Source organism: Panicum virgatum, chromosome 9K, assembly GCF_016808335.1.
Source record: "Panicum virgatum strain AP13 chromosome 9K, P.virgatum_v5, whole genome shotgun sequence".
NCBI classification, from domain to species: domain Eukaryota; kingdom Viridiplantae; phylum Streptophyta; class Magnoliopsida; order Poales; family Poaceae; genus Panicum; species Panicum virgatum.
In genome coordinates this window covers 26,947,099-26,970,969 of record NC_053144.1, presented here as the reverse complement: position 1 = coordinate 26,970,969, position 23,871 = coordinate 26,947,099, and the positions used below count along the sequence as shown (strand labels likewise).

Genomic DNA, 23,871 nt, shown 5'->3' with positions numbered 1-23,871 from the left:
ATGATAAAATATGATGAGCCTTGTCTAGTTTCTTGTGCTTGGTTTATGCATGATTAAACTAATACTCTCTCTAACATGATCTGAAAATTAATTAAATGCCGGCTAATTCAATTGTGGAGGTTATGATAAATTAAGACCCATATCTTTTATTCTTCCTCTCTTACTTAAGCTTGTTAAGGAAAATTTATTTTGGAATTAATTTCGAGCTAACCTTGTCAATGATACCTTTTGCAATCGCTCTACCCTTCTACAAGCCTAAATGATATATTATAACCAACCATAGAGCAAGAATTATTTTCAGGTGAATTAATTCAGGAATTATCTTCTTTGGTACGAGACTACGAAGCTGACCATTCTATATTTTTGTGTATCTCTCTTTTGCTAGCCATTCTATCCATGCATTGTGAGTTTCTACACCAGGAACATCGCAAACCTCGCTGGATATCCACCCTTAACCAAAAACATCTTTTTGTGAAACACCTCCTTGACCACAACCTATATATTGAGTATATTTTTTTTATTTCGACGGCAAAACAGTGGAATCAAGAGCAAAATTCAGTAAAACATAAGCTTGGAAAGCATCAAAGAGTTTGCAGCAGAAAAATCAGAAGAAGTGGAGGCCTACAGGCAGTAGGCCGGCCGGCCCAACACCCCTAGGCCGGCCAGCCTGCCTCTTTTCCTCCTCTGTTGGCTTGGCCGGCCTGCCTCTTTTCCTCCTCTGTTGGCTTCAATCTTTCACGAGGAGATGCTCCATTGAAATCCCAAGTTAAGTCCAGAGAATTGATAAAGGTTTTGTGCACTCACTCCATCAAGTTATCCTCACTTCATTGCTTGAGGAAAAGCAAACGTTCAAGTATGGGGGGAGGTGGAGTAAGTGCATTGTGTTGCCAACGGTTCTGAGGAGCAAAGAAAAAAAAAGGGAGAGAGAAAAGAAAAAATGATGAATGATGATGAAAAGCTCCTCGGCTCCTTTAGCTTCATTAAACTCCAGGTACTTTTAAGATTACTCTATACTCAATTATTCCAACCATGTACAATCCGATAACAAGGACTTCAGTTGTGCCTTGGGATCAACCATTGCCATTTGCACATGTCCACCATCTAAAGTGTGTGTTCCATTCTCTCCCTCTCCATAATAAGAATTATTTTCCAATGGTCTTTTTGACGAGTCTCGGTAAATCCATAAGAAGTATTTCTTGTTTTTATAATATCTTGATTATAATATCTTTTGTTAGGACTAACCTTTCCAGAGCTCCAGATAAAGCCTCACACATACATATGAGAGAAAGAAAGGAGAAAGTTCTAGCAAGTTTGAGAGAGAAGATGAGCTGAGAGTTTCCATGAGCAAATTGCAATGAGGTTTAAATTATTGATCTTGGTTTAGCATTACTTATGGAACTTAATTTCTTAATTCTGAGACTTGTTTAATTTTGAGAGCATGTGCTTAATAATTGTGGGGAAGCATTTAACTTCTATCTACCTTCCACATTGAAAAAAGCTGGTTACAACTTGAACTATTAACTGCAAAATATTTTGGGAGCATTGTGTTTTCTCGTGTATGATCGAGTGCAGGGATTGGACACTGAAAGGCAGCGCTGATTTTTATCAAAGACTTACTCAAGGACAAGCAAGGTTTAAGCATGGGGGGAATGTTGGCGCTCCTTAAGTATCCATTTTATCCCATGTTTAACTTTGATAATGGCATGAATTTAATATCAGAATCACTAACCATCCTAACCTCGGCTCAATTATTGGTCGTTTTTCGCGTTTGCACATATATTTTGGAGGTACTTCGTTTTTGCAGATTTTTGACCAATTTTGGAGCATGAAATGGCGAGGCCCATGATCACGCGATGACACGAAGAAAGACGAAGGCCAAATCCCGAACAAAGGATCGAAGGCCATGATGATTAGAGGCCCATTCATGCACATCCACCCTCCAATGAAGCCCAAAGGACAAAGCCCACAAGATAAGATCAAGATACTTCAGGGCTAAGCAAAGCAAAGAGATATTTAAGGAAGGATTTTCCATCCTATCCTTTTCCTCGAAGAAATCTCGAAGATAACAACGTCTAATAGGGTGCAATCGTGAAAGGCATAAACTCTAGAAGATTCCAGGAGACTTGGGGAGAAAGAAGGACACGAGACGGCGAAGGAATGAGCCAGGCCGGCCGGTCTAGGCCCATTGGGCCGGCCGGCCCAGGCCTTTTTTAGGTAGGTTCGACCTCCCCTTTGACCTAGGGTTCCCTGAGGCTATTTAAAGACCCCTCCCCAAGGTTCACGCAGAGATCACTTCGGGAGACGATGCCAAGGAGCAGAGAAGATAGAGGGACACCTCTCGGAGAGCCGAGGGTCGTGCTAGTTGTCTAGGGGCTTCCCTAGCCGACGTGGGAACCTTGCAAGGAAGACCACGTCGGTGTTCTAGAGCTAGAATCATCAAGATCAAGGTAGGGCCCCGGTTGTGATCTTGTGATGTACAATCATTCATGGTGAAGTTATTTTTAGATTCCGAATGTTTAGCGACCATGTTCTCTCTTTCGATTTCGTTCTTTTCTTTGGGTTTGCTTCATCCTAGATCTATTATCGAGATAGATCGTGTAGCATGATCTTGTAGTCATGGTGGCTAGAGGTTCATGGCAGAACTACCAAAGGGGGTTCGACTTGCTTCAGGGTACTTTTGTCGAAAGGGGTGGCGTCGTGACAGGCCGTTGCCACTAAGTAGGTGGGGTATCGAGGGATCGGATTGGAGATTTTGAGTTTAAAGATGCTTTTCATTGAGATTCACAATCTATCTTACTTCACTACATCTAGCTGGAACTACAACATATGCATGATCTAGGTGATCTAGATTGGTTATCTCTAACTTTCTCTCGCTACCTTCGGTGTTTGTCGTTTTTAATAGATTAGATTCGTTTTTCACCATCTCAACACAAAGGAATCTCTATGCTAGTAGATTGTTTCTTGTCTCTTTGGTTCCGTGGATTGATAAACCTTGGGGGGATACTCTGAGGGAAAAAGCTACACGAAACCGTGCGCTTGCGGTATATAAATCGGGGGCGCTAAGGAGCGTCTGCAAGCTTTTCTGGCGCCGTTGCCGGGGAACCATCGATTTAAGATCCAATCTTACTTGCATTCGTAAATATTTCTTTTTCTTGATTTTTCTTTTTGACCTTTTTAGATCTCTTATTTTTCTGAGCTAACTAAAAAAACGGATCTATTCCACGAAAATCAATCTAATCTAGAGTTTTCTTTATTTTTCTTTTATGTTTTAGATCTTGTATATTCATCTTTTAGATCTCGTATATATTTTTCTTTTTCACTAACCCCTAACAGGAGATGGACGGGAGCCTCTCCAACAAACTCGAAAATTTTGTGGATGGTCCAGAAAAAATTTACAGGCAAAGGAGACGAGAAGCACGATCAAGGAAGCCGGAACTAGTAGATCCAAAAGTTGAAGCCGACGATTCATCGTCTTCACCTCAAGCAACTCCACCAACAAGTCCAAAGGAGGCGCCACTTCACCAAGGGATGGCGCTACCGGAGCCAGAGCGTACGATCGGAGAGCTATGCACTCCGGACGTTCGGGACTTGCCGATCCAAAATCTCGACAACATCGGAGTTCCGTTCGAGATCAAGACTTCAATCATAAGGATGGTGCAAAGCTCGCCCTTCACTGGAAAAGAAGATGCTAATCTACATCTTCAAGCATTCCTTCAACTATGCCGCACCTTCGACATGCAAGGGATGACTCAAGATCAAATAAGAGCGAGGCTCTTTCCGTTCTCTCTACTTGGGAGAGTGTTGCAATGGTTTCATTCTCTACCACCGCGCACGGTGCAAAATTGGGAGTCCTTGATGAAAGAGTTCATGACGGAGTTCTACTCGCTGGGCAAGACCCAGATTCTGCGCAACAAGATTGCAACATTCGCGCAAGCCCCGACGGAGACTATTGCGGAAGCCTATGAGCGCTTCAACAACTACATCCGTGCCGTACCTCATCACAAGTTCTCAAGGGAGGATGTGGTCCAGAAGTTCTATCAAGGCCTCACTACTGCATCAAGGGGGATCATTGACGCATCGGCCGGAGGTTCTATCATTGAGCTCACGCCTACTCAAGTTTTCAAGCTATTCAAGAAGGTGGCGGACAATGACGCATGTGCATCATCGGGGCGCCTACAACCACTCCAAGCCGTGGGCGCCGCGAAGAGTGTATTGCAAGTGGAACGTAAAGAAGTGCTAGAAGGGAAGATCGACTCGCTCATGAGAAGGTTGGAGAAGATGGAAGTGGAAAAGAGAGAAGCCCAAGCTATTGATTTGAAGGCGGCCGAAGCAAGGTCTACATGTGAAGAATGTGGAGAGTACGACCATGTCCAAAAGAATTGGCCGGAGGAAGCCAAGATGCTCGACTACATGAAGAAGGGAGAATGCATTCCGCCACCCAACTTCCGCTACGGGCAAGGTAGACCCCCAATTTAATGCAAGCTCTTCCATTCAAAACTCGGTGCCTCTTCGTATACAATTGAAGGAGTTCATGGAGGAGCAAGGCAAGAACAACAAGGACACCGTCACCAAGTTCAAGGCTATGGACAAGATCTTGGAGAACATTGATGGCAAGGTGTCGGAGGTCGGGAGCTCTAACATTCAAGTACTCAACATGATGAAGATGCTAGAAACGCAAGTAGCCCAGCTCACCGGACGCTTATCTAGCAACGAAGGAAAATTGCCCGGGCAACCTCAAAGTCCGGAGACGGCAAAGGCAATTCAAACTCGCTCGGGAAAGGAGACCGAAGAACCCGAACATGCAGAGGGAGCAAGGAAGCCTAAGCCAAGAGTTGAAGTGGAGACCATCATCAAGGAGAAGGCACCTACTCCTATGCCAGAGATAGTCACTGAAGAGCCAGAGTTTGAGCTAGATGATATAGACACCAAGATTCTACCGCCAAGGCCATGATACCGCAAAGGTAAACATGAAGATGAGCAATTCAACAAATTTGTTGACATGGTACGCAGGTTGAGCATCAATATGCCGCTCTTGGACGCTCTACAAGTTCCGATGTATTCGCGCTACTTCAAAGACATCATGGGAAACAAGCGCGAGGTACCGCCAAGCACTGTCAAACTAACCGAGGAATGTAGCGCGGCAATCGCTAATGAAGCTCCTGAAAAGAAGAGGGGCCTCGGATGTCCTACCATCACGTGTTCCATTGGATCTCTTATGTTCGAAAGAGCACTTTGTGATCTCGGTGCAAGTGTGAGCGTCATGCCAAAGAATGTGTTCGAGAAGCTACGCTTACCGGAGCCGGAGCCCACCGCCATGAGCCTAGAGTTAGCGGACAATTCCGTTCGCTATCCTTTGGGAATCGCCGAAGACGTGCCCGTGAAGATTGGAGAACACTTAGTCCCCGTTGACTTTGTGATTCTCAATATGGGAGAAGGGAGCAAGGCGCCTCTCATCCTTGGGAGGCCTTTCCTCAAGACTACAAGGGCGAACATCGACGTTGGCAAGGGGGAGATAAAGTTCGACATCAATGGCACCACAAGCGAGTTCAAGTTTCGTCCACGCCTTGAGGTATGCAACATGATCAATGTCAAATATGTTCCGCCTCACCGCCGTATCACAGAGGAGAAGCCAAAGAAAGAGGAGGAGCCGAACAAGAAGGAAGCGAAGAAGGAGATAGAAGTCATCGCGTCCATCGCGACAAAGAAGATCGCTGCACCCGTCAAGAAGAAAGCTAAAAGTCCGCCTGTGAAGACCAAAAAGACGACTAACCTAGAAGACAAACCTGCACCAAGGATTGTGCGGAAGTGGGTACCCAAGACTGCAGCGCCATCACCGAGCGTTGGTCCGAAGTGAAGAAGAAGAAAGTCTAGCTATAGACTATAAACGAAGCGCTTCGCGGGAGGCAACCCGTTCGTCGAGTCAAGAATAAAGCTGCCGGGAGTTCAACCCGTTCGTCGAGTCAAGAATAAGCTGCCGGGAGGACAACCCGCGAAAAGTTTAGATAAGTGAGTTGAGAATTTTGCTACGCAAGGACATGATATACATGACATGAGCCATCCTATGATTTATTTGCCTCTTCTTGAGAAAGCCACATCCAAAATTCCATACCCATTTTTGGCGACCGTCCTGTCCATGACGGTCGGACCAAGTTGAGATAAAACACCCGAGTAGAGCCGCGCTATGTTTATATCATTTGAATTCTTGATGCGTAGGTTCGCGCAAACATAGAGAGAATTTTCAGTTTCATCGCCATAGGATTAGAATTTTTCTAACTTTATTTATTCCTTTTTTCAAATCTCTCTCTCATTTTGGCAAAAATTAGAACCTAAACCCAATACCCACGGTTGAATTCGAGATTGTTCGCTATCAATTCATGAAAGTGAATGGTTCCGGTGCAACCAAAATTAATGTAGTCGGGAAATATTTTTCGACTTACAAATGTAAAGATGTTTCAATTCCCCTCTAATTATTCATTTAAACTCATTGCATGCTTTGAGTCAATTCTGAAATTTCAAAGTTAGAGGATGATTAAACATCTAAGCATGATTTGGAAAGGGTTTATGTGCTTGATTAAACATCCATTGATCAAAGTGAGTTCACATGAAAGAGTTGTGCTCTCTACCTACCACCACATGCAAATAATTCAAAGGAGGGAGCAGCCATGCATCGGAAGGACATGTGATTTTCAGCAAAGATGGCACCATGTGATGAATGATGAAGCATGGGATAAGGTGAATGACACAAAGTGAAGAAATAATGTTGCAAGTGGACATCAAAGGCAAAGAAGGAGTGGTTCACGGGATTTGGACGGTGCAAAGCACCAAAGATGTACTGGACAGAAGCGAATAATTGCACCAGGAAGCCACCAGAGAAAATTGAAGTGGAGGAGAGCCAGGAAACCCCTAGGCCGACCGGCCTGGCCCCTTTTTAAGCCCTCTGGTGACGCCCTTTGACAGGTGCATTCCTCATTCAGTTCCTCACTTATGTTTTTCAAGTTCTTCACCCAGAAACATCAGTTAGAGTCCTGAAAAATTCGTCCACCAAAATCTACTCCAAAAATCTCAGAAAATTCACCACAATTCCTTCTTTGTTCCATTCTTCGATATATTGTTCTCCCGCCGGCAAGAAACCCCCGGTGTGTTTGTTTTTGAGTGTGTGCAACAAGGATTCACCATGAGTGGCCTCATGAAGTTCATCGCCGGGAGGAGAAGGACGCGTTCATCAACATCCAACGCATCGCCAAGTTCTTCGCGGAGGCACTCGGTCTCCGAGTCTCCGCGGAGCATGGAGGAAGATAACCCCACACCGAGGAGCGACATGTTGCTCCTTGGTGGGATGAGAGACCCGAGAAGCTCCTCCATGAGATTCACCGAAGGGATGCCACCTCCTCCACGGCGTTCGACAAGGTCATCCGCACCACCGCCATACAAGCCCAAGAATTCAGAATATGGGTTTATTATCTTGTCGAATGAAGAAGAAGAAAGGCTCAAGTTCATAAAGGGAAGACTGCGAGCAAATTATGATTTTGATGATGAAGCATTGGAGAAGTTGGGATTCCATCATGACATCTATGAGCTCTTGGAGAACATCGGTTGGAAGTTATTTTCCGACGGTGTCACGGTAGACATGCAAGAAGAAGTGGCTCTAGAGATGTTCATGACACTAGAAAAAACAACGGAAGTGGTGGATGATGAAGAAGTGCCATGTCTGAAATTTCGGCTCAAGAATGAAGAGAAAGTCATCACCTATGGAGAAATAGGGAGTTTACTCGGATTCAAAAGTAATGCATATGAAATGGTGCAAGTTGAAGATGGAGAGCTTGATGAATTTTGGACAAAGATAGCAAAAGATGTCAACCGCCAAAGGAAGAATATAAGTAATGTGACCCTCCAAATATTCCACTCTTGGTTGAGCAAAACAATTCTCGGGAGGATGAGAGAATCGAAGGTCACTGACCAAGAATTAAATTGGATGTATGCTTCATTGGTGAAGAAGCAAGTAATTGATCCCACCTACATCATAGTTGAAAGGTGGATTTGTGAAGCATCATCCGGCACGGGAGAAGTTGGTTCGGGGTGTTATCTCACAATGATAGCCCGAGCCATGAATCCGAGGTTACGAGTGATCCAAAAATTTTATGTCCCGGGAAGAGATATTGGGATTGAACATTTGAGGCAAGGTCATTATATCGGAGGGGGTGAAAAGAAGGGATTCACTATTTCTGAGATGGATATTTCCCTCCCCGATCAAAGGCTGAAATTATATGCAAGAGGGAGGACTGATTGGCGAGTTGAAAATATTGGAAAAAAGGTGAAGAAATCAAAAAGAGGAAGGTTAATTGAAGGAACATCGGCATCGGCACAACAAGAGGACTTGAAAGTAAACCTTCCACCGCCAAGTTCCGCTTATTGGAGGAATGAATTTCAAGGTGCATGAAGTGGACAAGGATACCCGCAAGGATGGACGAGTCAATGGGAAGGAAACTAAGAACAAGCATGGGGGCATGCTGCGGCGGCGCCCCCACCATTTAGCAACTACGGCTACCCACCCTTGTCATACCAAGGTGAGATGCCCGACCCGTCATTTGGAGCACAATATTTTGACCTCCCTCAACCAGAATAAGGAATGAGAATCATGGGTGCCTATGCAAGAAGAAACATGGAAGATATAGACGCTATCCGGAGACACACAACCCAACTAGAAGATGGAACCGCGGGAATTGCATATCAAATGGGACTTCTAGGCCTGGCGCCACCGGAACAATTTAATGGTGGAGCATTTCAGCAGTATTATGACTAAGGATACAACGCAAGAGCCAATCAAGGAGAGTGATCGACGGCAAGACCATGAATAAAATGCTCGCACGTGTGGTTTGGATATTTCTATTTCTTTTCATTTATTTTCAGCATGTGTGCAAGTTTGTGTGTGCGTAGCAATTTTCTGTTTTATTTTTTTCAGCATGTGTGCAAATTGCTTTCTTTTGTTTTCATCACCATGATAAATAAATGCATCACCCACGCTTTAATGTTATGGTTAGTAATGATGATAGAAAGTTTGTGCCATGATAAAATATGATGACCGTTGCCGCCTTGTCTAGTTTCTTGTGCTTGGTTTATGCATGATTAAACTAATACTCTCTCTAACATGATCTGAAAATTAATTAAATGCCGGCTAATTCAATTGTGGAGGTTATGATAAATTAAGACCCATATCTTTTATTCTTCCTCTCTTACTTAAGCTTGTTAAGAAAAATTTATTTTGGAATTAATTTTGAGCTAACCTTGTCAATGATACCTTTTGCAATCGCTCTACCCTTCTACAAGCCTAAATAATATATTATAACCAACCATAGAGCAAGAATTATTTTCAGGTGAATTAATTCAGGAATTATCTTCTTTGGTACGAGACTACGAAGCTGACCATTCTATATTTTTGTGTATCTCTCTTTTGCTAGCCATTCTATCCATGCATTGTGAGTTTCTACACCAGGAACATCGCAAACCTCGCTGGATATCCACCCTTAACCAAAAACATCTTTTTGTGAAACACCTCCTTGACCACAACCTATATATTGAGTATATATTTTTTTATTTCGACGGCAAAACAGTGGAATCAAGAGCAAAATTCAGTAAAACATAAGCTTGGAAAGCATCAAAGAGTTTGCAGCAGAAAAATCAGAAGAAGTGGAGGCCTACAGGCAGTAGGCCGGCCAGCCCAACACCCCTAGGCCGGCCGGCCAGCCTCTTTTCCTCCTCTGTTGGCTTGGCCGACCTGCCTCTTTTCCTCCTCTGTTGGCTTCAATCTTTCATGAGGAGATGCTCCATTGAAATCCCAAGTTAAGTCCAGAGAATTGATAAAGGTTTTGTGCACTCACTCCATCAAGTTATCCTCACTTCATTGCTTGAGGAAAAGCAAACGTTCAAGCATGGGGGGAGGTGGAGTAAGTGCATTGTGTTGCCAACGGTTCTGAGGAGCAAAGAAAAAAAGGGAGAGAGAAAAGAAAAAAAAATGATGAATGATGATGAAAAGCTCCTCGGCTCCTTTAGCTTCATTAAACTCCAGGTACTTTTAAGATTACTCTATACTCAATTATTCCAACCATGTACAATCCGATAACAAGGACTTCAGTTGTGCCTTGGGATCAACCGTTGCCATTTGCACATGTCCACTATCTAAAGTGTGTGTTCCATTCTCTCCCTCTCCATAATAAGAATTATTTTCCAATGGTCTTTTTGACGAGTCTCGGTAAATCCATAAGAAGTATTTCTTGTTTTGATAATATCTTGATTATAATATTTTTTGTTAGGACTAACCTTTCCAGAGCTCCAGATAAAGCTTCACACATACATATGAGAGAAAGAAAGGAGAAAGTTCTAGCAAGTTTGAGAGAGAAGATGAGCTGAGAGTTTCCATGAGCAAATTGCAATGAGGTTTAAATTATTGATCTTGGTTTAGCATTACTTATGGAACTTAATTTCTTAATTCTGAGAGTTGTTTAATTTTGAGAGCATGTGCTTAATAATTGTGGGGAAGCATTTAACTTATATCTACCTTCCACATTGAAAAAACCTGGTTACAACTTGAACTATTAACTGCAAAATATTTTGGGAGCATTGTGTTTTCTCGTGTATGATCGAGTGCAGGGATTGGACACTGAAAGGCAGCGCTGATTTTTATCAAAGACTTACTCGAGGACGAGCAAGGTTTAAGCATGGGGGGAATGTTGGCGCTCCTTAAGTATCCATTTTATCCCCTGTTTAACTTTGATAATGGCATGAATTTAATATCAGAATCACTAACCATCCTAACATCGGCTCAATTATCGGTCGTTTTTCGCATTTGCACATATATTTTGGAGGTACTTCATTTTTGCAGGTTTTTGACCAATTTTGGAGCATGAAATGGCGAGGCCCACGATCACGCGATGACACGAAGAAAGACGAAGGCCAAAGCCCGAACAAAAGATCGAAGGCCATGATGATTAGAGGCCCATTTATGCACATCCACCCTCCAATGAAGCCCAAAGGACAAAGCCCACAAGATAAGATCAAGATACTTCAGGGCTAAGCAAAGCAAAGAGATATTTAAGGAAGGATTTTCCATCCTATCCTTTTCCTCGAAGAAATCTCGAAGATAACAACGTCTAATGGGGTGCAATCGTGAAAGGCATAAACTCTAGAAGATTCCAGGAGACTTGGGGAGAAAGAAGGACACGAGACGGCGAAGGAATGAGCCAGGCCGGCCGGCCTAGGCCCATTGGGCCGGCCGGCCCAGGCCTTTTTTAGGTCGGTTCGACCTCCCCTTTGACCTAGGGTTCCCTGAGGCTATTTAAAGACCCCTCCCCAAGGTTCATGCAGAGATCAATTCGGGAGACGATGCCAAGGAGCAAAGAAGATAGAGGGACATCTCTCGGAGTGCCGAGGGTCGTGCTAGTTGTTTAGGGGCTTCCCTAGCCGACGTGAGAACCTTGCAAGGAAGACCAGGTCGGAGTTCTAGAGCTAGAATCATCAAGATCAAGGTAGGGCCCCGGTTGTGATCTTGTGATGTACAATCATTCATGGTGAAGTTATTTGTGTTTCCGAATGTTTAGTGACCGTGTTCTCTCTTTCGATTTCGTTCTTTTCTTTGGGTTTGCTTCATCCTAGATCTATTATCGAGATAGATCGCGTAGCATGATCTTGTAGTCATGGTGGCTAGAGGTTCATGGCGGAACTACCAAAGGGGGTTCGACTTGCTTCAGGGTACTTTTGTCGAAAGGGGTGGCGTCGTGACAGGCCGTTGCCACTAAGTAGGTGGGGTATCGAGGGATCGGATTGGAGATTTTGAGTTTAAAGATGCTTTTTCATTGAGATTCACAATCTATCTTACTTCACTACATCTAGCTGGAACTACAACATATGCATGATCTAGGTGATCTAGATTGGTTATCTCTAACTTTCTCTCGGTACCTTCGGTGTTTGTCGTTTTTAATAGATTAGATTCAGTTTTTCACCATCTCAACACAAAGGAATCTCTATGCTAGTAGATTGTTTCTTGTCTCTTTGGTTCCATGGATTGATAAACCTTGGGGGAATACTCTGAGGGAAAAAGCTACACGAAACCGTGCGCTTGCAGGTATATAAATCGGGGGCGCTAAGGAGCGTCAACAGTCATGCAAGTGCACTCGCCAGATCTGAGGTCCACTTTGTAATGGCATCCTCCATGACTCTCTCCTCCTATATTTGTACCACATGCACCTCTAACACTATAAATCATTCTTTCACAGCCGTAAGGCGCGGCAAGTTGGTTCACCGATCTATCCTCAGCATCCTTCAGGTGTTCCTCCGCTATTAGTCCCCATTGTCCACCCTTATCCAACAAACTCCTGCCTTTACCCCATCTATCGACGAAGTACTCGTTCAACTTCTCGAAAGAGTACTCTACAATGCCTGCAACAGGTCTTGACCGAATACCCCTAAAAATATTATTTAATGACTCAGCATTGTTCGTGGTCATGATACCATACCGCTTCCCCCCTTCATCATAAGCAAGAGCCCATTTATCCTTGTCCACCATCTCGCCTTTCAGCCACTCCTTTGCCGTGTCATTCATTTCCTTTTCTAAATCAGCAAGTTTTTCTTCAAAAGCTTTCTCCGTGCGCACTGAACACAATAACTTTAGTTTCCCAATTAGTTCCTTCTTTTTCTGACGCCTCCACATGTTTGCTGCAAAATGTCGCATGCACCACCTATGCACAAGAGGGGGAAATCCATCCATGTGCTCTTTAACACAGTTTAAGAGGCCATGGTGCCGGTCAGAAATCATACAAACTTGTCTGGAGGGACCCAAGACAAACTGCCGCACCTGCTTCATGTACCAGGACCAGCTGTCGTTGTTTTCTCCTTCGGTCAAAGGAAATGCTAACGGAACTAGTTGCCTCTCTAGATCCACGGCAACTGCCATCATTAGTGTCCCCTTGTATTTACTCGTCAAGAATGTGGCATCCACGAGGATCACAGGTCGACAATGCTGGAATGATTCAGCACACTGGGGAAAGCACCAGAACACCCTTTGTAAAACATGTTTGTACACTCCATTGTGAGGAAGCATCATGTTTCCCATGTGTACGAACCATGTAATCCCTGGATTGTATAGGGACATGCCCGTCAAGACTCTGGGCACCCTTGCATATGACTCAAGCCAATCTCCCCAGCAAATTGCTATAGCATGCTGTTTTGCACGCCAAGCTTTCGAGTACTTCACCCGGTAAGAACACATGCCGAAAATTGACTCCATAAGCGAAGGAACGGATGTGTCGCTGTCCTTCTGAACAATACCAAGAATGCGATGTGCTAGGTAATGTGCCGTGCACTATGCGTGAACTTGCTTCGGTCTGGAGGATGCACATGTGTGAGGCTGTCTGACTTTGGTGATTTTCCACTGACCTGTGCCCCTAACAATCCGTGTCCATACGCCCCATAGGCACCCCTGCTTGCATAGCACATCGTACCATACGCTCTTGTCCGAATGAACCACATTAAATGGACGATGATAATGCACTGCATAATCAGCTAAGAAAAACTGCAACTCTGGAAGTGAATTGAACTTCATGCCCTTGCGAATCTCTGGACTGTCAGTATCAATTACAGACTCGCTTTCAAAGACATATGAGTCACAAATTGCTCTATGCATCCTACTAAGATCCTTATCATTTGAAACTGCCGGGACTTCAACGTGGGCTAGCTTCATCATGCGCAACTCTTTAGCGGTATAACTAAATCGTGCCTCAACATTATTAACAGCTCGACCCATTGCCCCATCCCTACACTTCTCATCACCACTTATTTCCTCATGACTAGGGCTGGATCCGTCGCCATCATCATTTTCCTGCTCTGCTTGGGGCGCCCTAGAATTACCCTCGGGTTCTTCTTCCCCAGTGGCTTCATCATCGTCCTCATCATCACTACTATCGTATTCATTCTCCTCTGAACCTAAAGAAACATCATCATCCTCTCCAGCACCCCTCTCATCCTCCTCCTCGAAGGTACCACTGTCGAAATGATCGCAAGCGACGGCCATATCATAATCCGCAACAAATTCACTAGCACAAGTGACATATGGGACATCTTCTACAACACTTGACTCTTGAGTTATATTCTCAATACAAAATGGAACTTCATCTACTTTCCCAACTGGTTCTTCTAATCTTGTTCTACGTGTTATTTCAACAACCACCTCTAAACAAACCACATTTGCACGAGCTACTATATCCTTGTACTTTCTCCAATGCATCTCAGATTCCAATGTCATCAAAACATAATGTGCTCTAGCTTTACCACAATTAAATCTACCCCTCAGAGATATTTCATCAATTCCACATGAATGTTTTGAAACCACCCGGTCTACCAAATCCTTTAACAATGGAGGACTATCGAACAGTTCGATATCCTCTACCATATTCTCAAACTCTCCAGTTTCCTTAACCATACCACCATGAAAAACCCGAACTAATTCGTCCATCTACAACAAAATAAAAATCGGAGTACCTTCATCACTTATACAAAGAAATGAACTACAAAAACAATTCTTCACGGTGCCTAGTATCCATAAGTGAAACCCATATTAACATCCCCACTACTCAATCCAACTTTGACCGAATTCATAATATATTCACAAATACATGTCTCAAAATCTATACTACCAAATATATGTCTCAAAATATATTCCATAATAGATTCAATGAAACAAATTTGGTATTGTAGATGCTATTATATCTTTCCTATAAATTTGGTCAAAGTTAGATAAGTTTGATTTAGAACAAACCTAATATGATGTGTAAAAAAATGGAGGGAGGATAAGTAAACAACCATCCATTATTAGCTAAGACTTTGGTAGATGTTATAATCTAATAACCCTACTTTTGCCTAGCAACCCTTGGATCTTCAAACAATATTACGAGTATTACATCACATGACCTTGCACCTTATCCTAAGAACAACTAGATGGATCTTGAACCAACCATAACAAGATGATCAGATTTTTACGAACCTGACCGCAAATTTAATTGTTTCTCTCTCAAAACTCTACTTGTCCTCATACTAGGATTTGGACCAGGTAGCAATGCTAATAGATGGCTGTCGTAACACCAATCTAGATGAACTACAAAAACAATTCTTCACGGTGCCTAGTATCCATGAGTGAAAGCCATATTAACATCCCCACTACTCAATCCTAGAAATCATATTAATCGATGCATGCACGTACTACCTCACGTCCAAATCGAGAGCAGAGTACCATCTACGCATCATCTAAAGCCCTAATCATGAGAAAACTATCAACTACGACATAATTTTTCAAATCAAGAACTAAACTCTAATCACCAAGAATCCCTAATATCTACAAATGTGCACGGTTAAAGGAGGATAAAATGGGAGCAATACCTTCGGGGAAGGGTGGGGAACGTTTCCCCCAACTACCTCCCCCCAAAGGCCGGATTTGGGGGGATCTGGGGGGGCGGGCGGCGGCGACCCCTGGACGAGCTCTGGTCGGGGAGGAGTGAGGGAAAGAAAGGGAGGGTGGGGGAGAGGAGGCCGGCGCGGGCCCAGGACATTGGCCTTGTCGCGCCAGCCCGCATGGCGTGACAGTTTTGTCGCGCCAGTGCATGTGGCGCGACAGAGAGGGCCACGTCAATAAAGACGCGGCGCTGCGCTGGCTCGGGCCGCCAGCGTGGCCAAACTGTCGCGCCAGTGCATGTGGCGCGACAGAGGCTATCTGTCGCGCCATGCGGGCTTGCGCAACCAAACGGGCTATGCCCTGCAAATAAAAACCAAAACGGGATAAACTTAAAATATTATTAAAAAAAGGTTAAAAATAAAAAAAATCCAGTTTTCCTCACACCGCGGCCATGCATTTCCTATTTTCCTTCCCGCGCCCAGTATGGATCCACTGTGACCGATCATCCACCGTGTCTATCTAAATTGTATACATAATTTATATACATAAATTTATAAATAAAAAATATGCACAAATATTATAATAAAAAGTATTTATACAACAAACTTATGTAAAAATAATAATAGTAAACATAAAATTATAGCAAGCTTACATACATAACTTTTATAGAAACAAAATGTATAATTAAATTTTCTGAGAAAAAATATAACAAGTAAAATTGGAGAAAAAGTTGTGCAAATGCAACACTGAATAAAAAAATTGTTGATATAACTTATGCAGAAAAGATAAAAAACTTGAGCGAAAAGAAAAGGTTAGAAAAGTTTTGCTACTAGACAAGGATAGAAAAGTTATCTAAGTTATATTTATAAGTTGTTATAAAAAAGTTATATTTATAAGTTTTTCGGGACAACAACTTTTCAAGAGAACTGACGGCCCACGTGCTCGCCGGGATCACCTCCCCTGGGATCCGAAGAGAGATGAGAGAGAATGGAAATGGAGACAGGAAGGAGAGTGAACGGATAACAAAGATAAAGAGAAGAGAGATGACGCGGTGCATGACGGAAATAAAAAAATCGTTGATGGGCCCACCCACGTGAAGGCGAGCTGTTGATCACGACTGAGCGCCAGAATCCTTGCTAGCGCTCGCGCGTGGAACTGGATTTCTGCGAGATGGGCCAGGAAGGCCGAGCTCAGAAGATATGCACTAGGGTCGGGCCGTGGATTTCTGATCTGCACTGGCGTTTCGGCCTACATAATGCTCGATGCCTCCTGAACACTTACTCTTTTCAAATTTCTTGTACCCAAGTTATTCTTTGAGTAACCTTTGAGAATTCAGCAAAATCATTGATAACAATTTTCCATACAATCTGACCAGAAATTATGAAACTTCTTAAACGCCTGTGTTCACGCTTATAAAGTTATACTCCCTTTCCCAAACAGGACATCCACTCATACCTAGAGGAATCCAGTAAAAGCAATTCAAAGGGGCATCTTGCCCCATTTGGACATCTCGTGGAACTGGTTCTTGGAACTCTCATAAGAATATCTTCTCCCCAAGTTACCATAAGCAAGTGTTTCTTTCCTTGTCTATGGATCAAATACTTACTCTGCTATTGTACTGCAACATGTCATGTTGAAATAGTTCTGTTACTTTAGTATGGACTGTAGACATGACTTTCCTTCCATGTTGGGAGTAAAAATGTCGGATCACCACTCTGAACAGCTACACAATCTCGATCCACATCTGCAGCCAAACATGTCAACACGCAGTCACTACTAGCAGTCTAGCACTTTACAACTTTAGGCAAGAGCATGGAGCAGCCATGCAGAAACCACCAGGGCGACCAGGCAGGGCACAGATTATTCTCTGCTCCCTCACACCAACTACAAAATCAACACAGCTACACAGGCTAGCAGCTATCAGATATTGTCAACAGATCTTTAGAGTGCAGGACACGGGGAAGAGGGGCACAGGAAGCTGCCATCCATGGCAAAGATTCACGTCGTGATCCACTGATGCTTAGCTCCGAAGGCTGTAACTGCTCCATGCAGCAACAACCTAAGAGCAAGAGAATCATAGGCTGGAACAGAGTATTTGAACCCTACCTACATAGTTGTGCAAATCATGCAGAAAGCGAGATTGCGGAAAAAGCCACTTTATCAGGTAATTGCAGCTTATAAATTGGTCTTAGAACACCGAAAGAAGCTACTGCCCCATATGTCAAGCACACAAGTATACATCACCAAAAAATCAACAGGCGTCACGAGGCACCACATGGGGGATCAGATCAGGAACAGCAGTTGGCAATTGGGGTACAGTTCACTTTTTCCATAGCACAACCATGCAACCAGACCATTACACAATCATCCCATTAACAAAAGAGAAAACACCAAGCAAAAAGAGGGGCAGAATAGCTACTTAGCTAGGTATCACCAGTGCTCTTCCAAGAAGAGGAACCGATGAGTCCATCTGCAATTAGCAGGTGAACAATTTGCAGGAGTAGTCGATGGGCACGTGCAGGTTACAACCCCAGAGTTGTCAAAGTGGGGATGGGTTGGGGAGTAATACCGGAAAGGGATGGGTCCTAGTAATGCCTATGTTTGGGAGGCTACTGGAGATGGCATCATAGAGGAAGATCCAAACATTTGCTGCAAGGTCTCTTACAGTCTGCTGCCCGCCTTGCCTTCTCCTTTCATTGGCAAACCTGATTCCACCCACCGATGGCAATGTCATCCCCTGCAACAACCAAACACAGCAATGTGAGATTGTCTGTATGCTCAACAAAGGGGATCAAGCATTTGTCTCTTGAAGAAAAGCCAATGGTTTGGTATCATCTATGATCAATTTGGATAAACAAGTCAGGAACAGAAGTAGCCATTGATTCAAATGCAAGGATAAACAAAAACTATACTATAGGCAGTAACTTCAAGATTATATAAACATGTGGTGATCGATTTGGATAAACTAGCAAGGACCACATTACCATTGATTCAGATGCAAGGATAAACAAACTAGTGCAGAGATCTGCAGATCTGTCCTCCTGGTAGAAAGGAGGTAACAGTCAAAAAAGGTTCCATATTAGGTTTGACTGAGACAGGACAGGCTAGAAGGAAAATATATTGTATCACAGTGCAGATAGACCAAAACACCAAAAGGAGTTAAAACATGTGCAAGTGCCAGTCAGTGTACTTGTACAAGAGAGCTTCTGGCTACTGCTGAACATTCTACAATGTCTATATAATGGCATCAACCTCAGCCCAAATTAGGGAGCTCTACAGCCTTGCCCCATCATATAACTACACCACAGCAACCTCAACCCAGAAACCCATGTGTGACCTCATGTTGTATTGTACAAAAGACCAAGTCAACCTCAGGTTAGCACATTACATGCTTTACCGTTCTTCATGTTTACCTCCTGCATCATCTATTCATTTTGCAGTATCACTTAGTTACATCAATGCATCTTTTCTGTCTATTTGTCGTTTTTATTTCTAACACTAAATATAGGCTATAGCCAATAGAGTGTATATGGGCAGCATGCAAAAACAGCACTTCATTAAAAGCTGAACATGATATAATGACCATATGATGATACTTCAGGAATACATGATTGCATCAATAGCATAACTACAATCACAACCCGCGAAACCAATCACAATACTAAATCATGAAAAATTAACACATTAGTCATTGTGATATTATTTCAAATTCTCCTTGGAGATCTGATTTTAAGGGAAATGTATAACCATATATGATGGAACATGCTAATCCCATATCAGTTTTGTCTGCCTGCATTCGTAATAGGTACTAGAGCTTGGAGGTAAAATCCAGGCAATGGCACACAAGGGAGAACTAACAGAAGCAAGCAGTTTTTTTTAAAAAAAGAAAGAGCTGAGAATAATAATATCAAATGACATTTGATTTCTACAGTTAGTTAGGTTCTTTACCATTCGTTCATTCAAATGATTAGACATATCTGCACTAGCTTCTTTGGTGTTCTGATTTGATCAATATTTTACTATTACTTTGGTGAAAGTGAGAAATGCAAATGAAATTAAAAGGGTAACATTTTGATCTCATAATTCTCATAAAATGACAATTACTGTGACCATCTTCTGTTCATTGAATTATTCATCATAAACTAGATAAGCAAAATGTCTTTTATGCAGGAGAGACATACTTAGATCGCCATCCTATACAATTACATTAATTACTAAGATTACAAGGTGTACATGAAACATTCAAAACGTAGGTAGTAGGCACACTACTGTTCATGATTGGCAAAGAAGTACCCTAAACTTGTACCTCCTTAGGTTAATTGCTTAATGCCATTTATTAATTTCCAACACCATAAACATCAGTCATGCACGGCAAAATGTACAGGTTCGTATGAAGTCTGAAACATCTAGACAGCAGTTCTTAACAAGTATTGGAAAAGATTTATCACCTTCTCTTTCAAAATGTTGAGTGAAACAGATAGATCACAAGATGAAATGTTTTTTTTGTTTTTATAAAATAGATCCAAATATTAAGAGCACTTAATTATTTCATGAGGCTATGAGAAAAGTGAAGGATAAATATTTTGAACTGATACGTAACTTTAAGAAGCATATAAGTCTGCACAGTGCCTGAAAGCCTAATAGTATCAAGACGATTTGGATGTCTGTTTGCAGTATTTGAGGGGACAAGAACCAAGACTAAGTCAAATGTTCAATCAAGTAATTTCTTTAGAGTAAAGTTGACCCAACCAACATCATGGGAATAGCTCCATAAGTTGCTACCATGATTGGGATAGTCAGGTTTGAGGCAGTATAATTCTTCAACAGCATAAGCTGGAACCTTATTCAACTTTAATGTTAAAAGTAAAAAACCTACCAGATATGAATGGTGGTTGTTATTGTTGAAGACCACAAACAGGAATAGTCAAAATGTTCACTTGTTTAGAGGAACTAACAAACAGCTGGACAAACTGAAAGTAGCTTTTTTTGTCGAGAGACCGGCTTTCAGCGATCCTAAGGGAGAACTATGTTTTGATTATCCAATTAGAAATAAAGGGGCAGTGAGATTAGCAATACCAATGCAATCTGAAAAGAAGAAAACTAAATTTCAGAACCCTTCCTAGCCCATAGTCATTAATAAGCTCCCAAAAATGCTTTCTAGCTTCATAGCATTTTTGTGGAAGCATCCAACACCATACCAGAGATGAAACTACCTTACCCAAGTTGTAATAATTAAACATAGCAAGCACAAAATACCCAAAAAAAGGGAGTTGTGACACTCAAAATACTCTAGAATGAGTCCAAAACGATACTGCATCCTAAGAATTCATGAGTATGATCTGCTAAAATTAAATTTCATGATGGTGCTTCTATAAAATACCTTCACTGTTCCAAGAGTAGTGAAATCTTTGCACTGTGACGTATTTGCTATATACATTGCAGCCATAATTAGGCCCTGCAAATGTTCACATAATAATGTTTAGGTTTTGACAAAATGCAGCAAATTGAACTCCAAATCGGCCATATGCAAATGTTGTATCTTGTTTCTGGAAGCAAAGCCTATAATGAGAGATGTTAGATAAAGAGATGAACAAAAGAATGAACTCACTAGTCACCAATGAAGATATTCAGGACAAAAATAGTCAGGATAGCTAAATGCAATCAACCATACAACCATAATTACATAGGTATGAAACTATAGTATTATTATTTGGGCTCTTGCATGACTTCCCAGTCCCAGAGGTCAAGTCTCTCCATCTCAAGGATCTGCAACCAACTCTTATATAGGAAACAAGCAGGGTTCAGGATCCAGTAGTAGCTTATAGAGTCCCACTGATATGAAACGATGACGACACCGACAATATTAGTGGAGTTGGTTTACATGTCTGCATTTAATGTGGACCTATGCAAAGAAATGGACATCACAGAGCTCAACGGTCAGATTCCATTGTTTAAGAAAACATACAAATAGATGGAGATAGACGCAATCCATCATTCATAAAGACACCAGCAAGAAATATGATGATGGAAAACTCCAGTAAGGACACACATAAGTCAGTGCAAAGCAGGTGAAAGTTGTTGAGCTGGTATGTGCGAGTTGATTATATCATATCATAGGTAACTGGGACTGAAATAATTTGAAAGTTAGAGAATATTTTCAGCTATTAGCATAAAGGACTATAGCAACTCAAGCAAAATAGCTGAAATAAGTAAAAAGAGTAATGAGTTGATACCATGACATAAGCCACAACATATCAGTTAGAACGCCCCACCTAGCCAACCCGACCATAAAACTCAGGTGTTATAGTGGGAGGGTGGGGGCTTTTATCCTCAGTCCAACATTCCCCCTATTGCGTGCGAGCCGGGCAAGCCGCTGTGCCACCTGTCCGGTCTCAGTGAACGCAGCCAGGGAAATCGCGCAGCGGAAATGCGTGGCCGGGAGGGATCGAACCCAGGACCTCGGCTCTGATACCAAGTTAGAACGCCCCACCTAGCCAACCCGACCATAAAACCCAGGTGTTATAGTGGGAGGGGTGGGGGCTTTTATCCTCAGTCCAACAATATCACAGGTTCACAGCTGTCTTGCTCACATTCTTTGAAAATACACTGGGCTAACACCAATGTTTACGAATTGCTGGAAACTTCTGGACATCTGTATGGTATTACAAGGTTCAATGATCATGCCATCATACACAAATATTCTAAAACAATAAAAATAACATCAGGTATAGATATGCATTTGAACACAGATAAATGAAATGCTCCGCAAAGAGTGCACAAACTTATGCTGTCATGAAGGCCAGAGAATAATTGGTCAAGGAAACAAAAATATGAAATGTGTGGACCATAAATGCACTGATTGCATAGGCGTGCTGTGATCAAAATCAAATTAAGGAATTTCTTTTACTTATGCTGCTTGGACACCATAATGTGCACAATAACTCAAATTAGTAAGCGAAAAATGAAATGAATTGAAACCAATGCAATGCTGACATGCCGGAAAACCATAAGCCTTCCCTTCCCCCAGGAAAAAAAAACAATACGTCATAAGTGTCCCATCCACGTGCTGCACAATTCAGGTCTCTAACTAAGATGACTATGACCACAATAGGAGAATATGCATAGCTCCAATCTATTCAATTTTGTCCAATCTTTCATGGACCCCAACATCACAACTAATACTGATTCATTTACCTAATTGCAAAGACGGATGGCATATGAACAACAACTTTAATGTGCATTTGGACAGCAGCGTGTAAACAAATTTGAGGATTAACACACAATCTAGAATTCTAATCAATTTATTCCTAATGGCATGCTTGTAAAATGCAAAATTCAGTACTTCATTTATAACTTGAGTAGTTGAGTGGTGCAATATCCACAAGTACAAGTAGTGCAATATCCCACAAACACACTGTGCACACACAAGGAATATTCCCCACAGTTATGCTCGATAGTGTCCTTCCCATAGTTATGCTCAACAGTGTCCTAGTGCTTCCAACAGTTACAATGATACAATCAATATCTTAAGTGAATAAGATTTCACCATTTACTATTTGTCTGGCTTTGATCGCAAAGTAGTCTGGTAATTCCAGCCTGCCACAATTACCTATTTTTTCCCATTCTGATCTAGCTCAAATCTGAATTCAGCGACAACATTCCCTGCACCAAAGTGCTAAACCGAGAATGACCTGCTCTGCATGAGCAGGCCTTGGAGCTGTTAATCAATAGATACATTGGGGCCATCACTGAAAATCCATTCACTGCTCACAAACATATCAAAAGCTTGATAACAGTGGCTGCCTAGCCATTTCTTTGAAGCATAATAGCAATTGGCATTATTTACAGCTTGGCTCTGCTAAGCCGCAACAAAGTGGCACCTCTATGATGACTAAGACCATTATAGGAGGACATGGACCTTGCTAAACTTAAGTCCAGTCTATCTAAATTTGCCGAACCTTTCATGCACCACAGCATCACAACTAACAATGATAAATGATTCTGTGATTCCTTTACCTAATCCCAAAGCCAAGTGACAAATGGCCTACAATTTTTATGTGCTTTTGACAAAGCAAGACTTCTATAAACAAATGAGGATCATTCACAGGCATTCAAGAATTTCAATCAACATTCCATCAGAGCAATATCCACGGAATACAGCTACACGCCTACACTGGACCAATGCCTCATGCCATAACCTAACGAATACTATCCACAGTTACACTCAATAGTGTCTGAGGTACTCCCTAAACTATGCTTCAGTAATTAAGTTGTCACCAACTCACCATCGCACTTCCCATTTTTATCATTCCAGACCAGCACAAACTCAAACACAGAGACAAATTTCCAACACTGTACTAAACCGAGAACAACATCCCTAGAACTAGAAACCCACAGAGCTGCCTGAATAAATTAGCTGACCTGATGCTCAAAATCAA

At 42.3% G+C, this 23,871-nt stretch overlaps 1 protein-coding gene across 5 annotated transcripts; it reads right to left on the bottom strand.

The window, feature by feature from the left end:
* Window positions 1-17,734: 17,734 nt before the first annotated feature.
* Window positions 17,735-21,801, bottom strand: LOC120651055. 5 transcript variants are annotated; one of them, XR_005665912.1, is made up of 3 exons: window positions 20,814-21,801; window positions 18,418-18,471; window positions 17,735-18,170 (listed from the first exon to the last, which is right to left on the bottom strand). XR_005665912.1 is itself a non-coding variant. In XM_039928396.1 (3 exons), the coding sequence occupies exons 1-3, from the start codon at window positions 20,877-20,879 to the stop codon at window positions 17,973-17,975; spliced, it is 321 nt and encodes a 106-aa protein (XP_039784330.1). In that variant the 5' UTR covers window positions 20,880-21,801; the 3' UTR covers window positions 17,735-17,972. The 5 variants fall into 5 exon arrangements, 1 of the variants encoding a protein (XP_039784330.1); XR_005665915.1 differs by having other exon boundaries at window positions 18,418-18,466; XM_039928396.1 differs by having other exon boundaries at window positions 18,418-18,474.
* Between the last annotated feature and the right edge of the window lie 2,070 nt (window positions 21,802-23,871).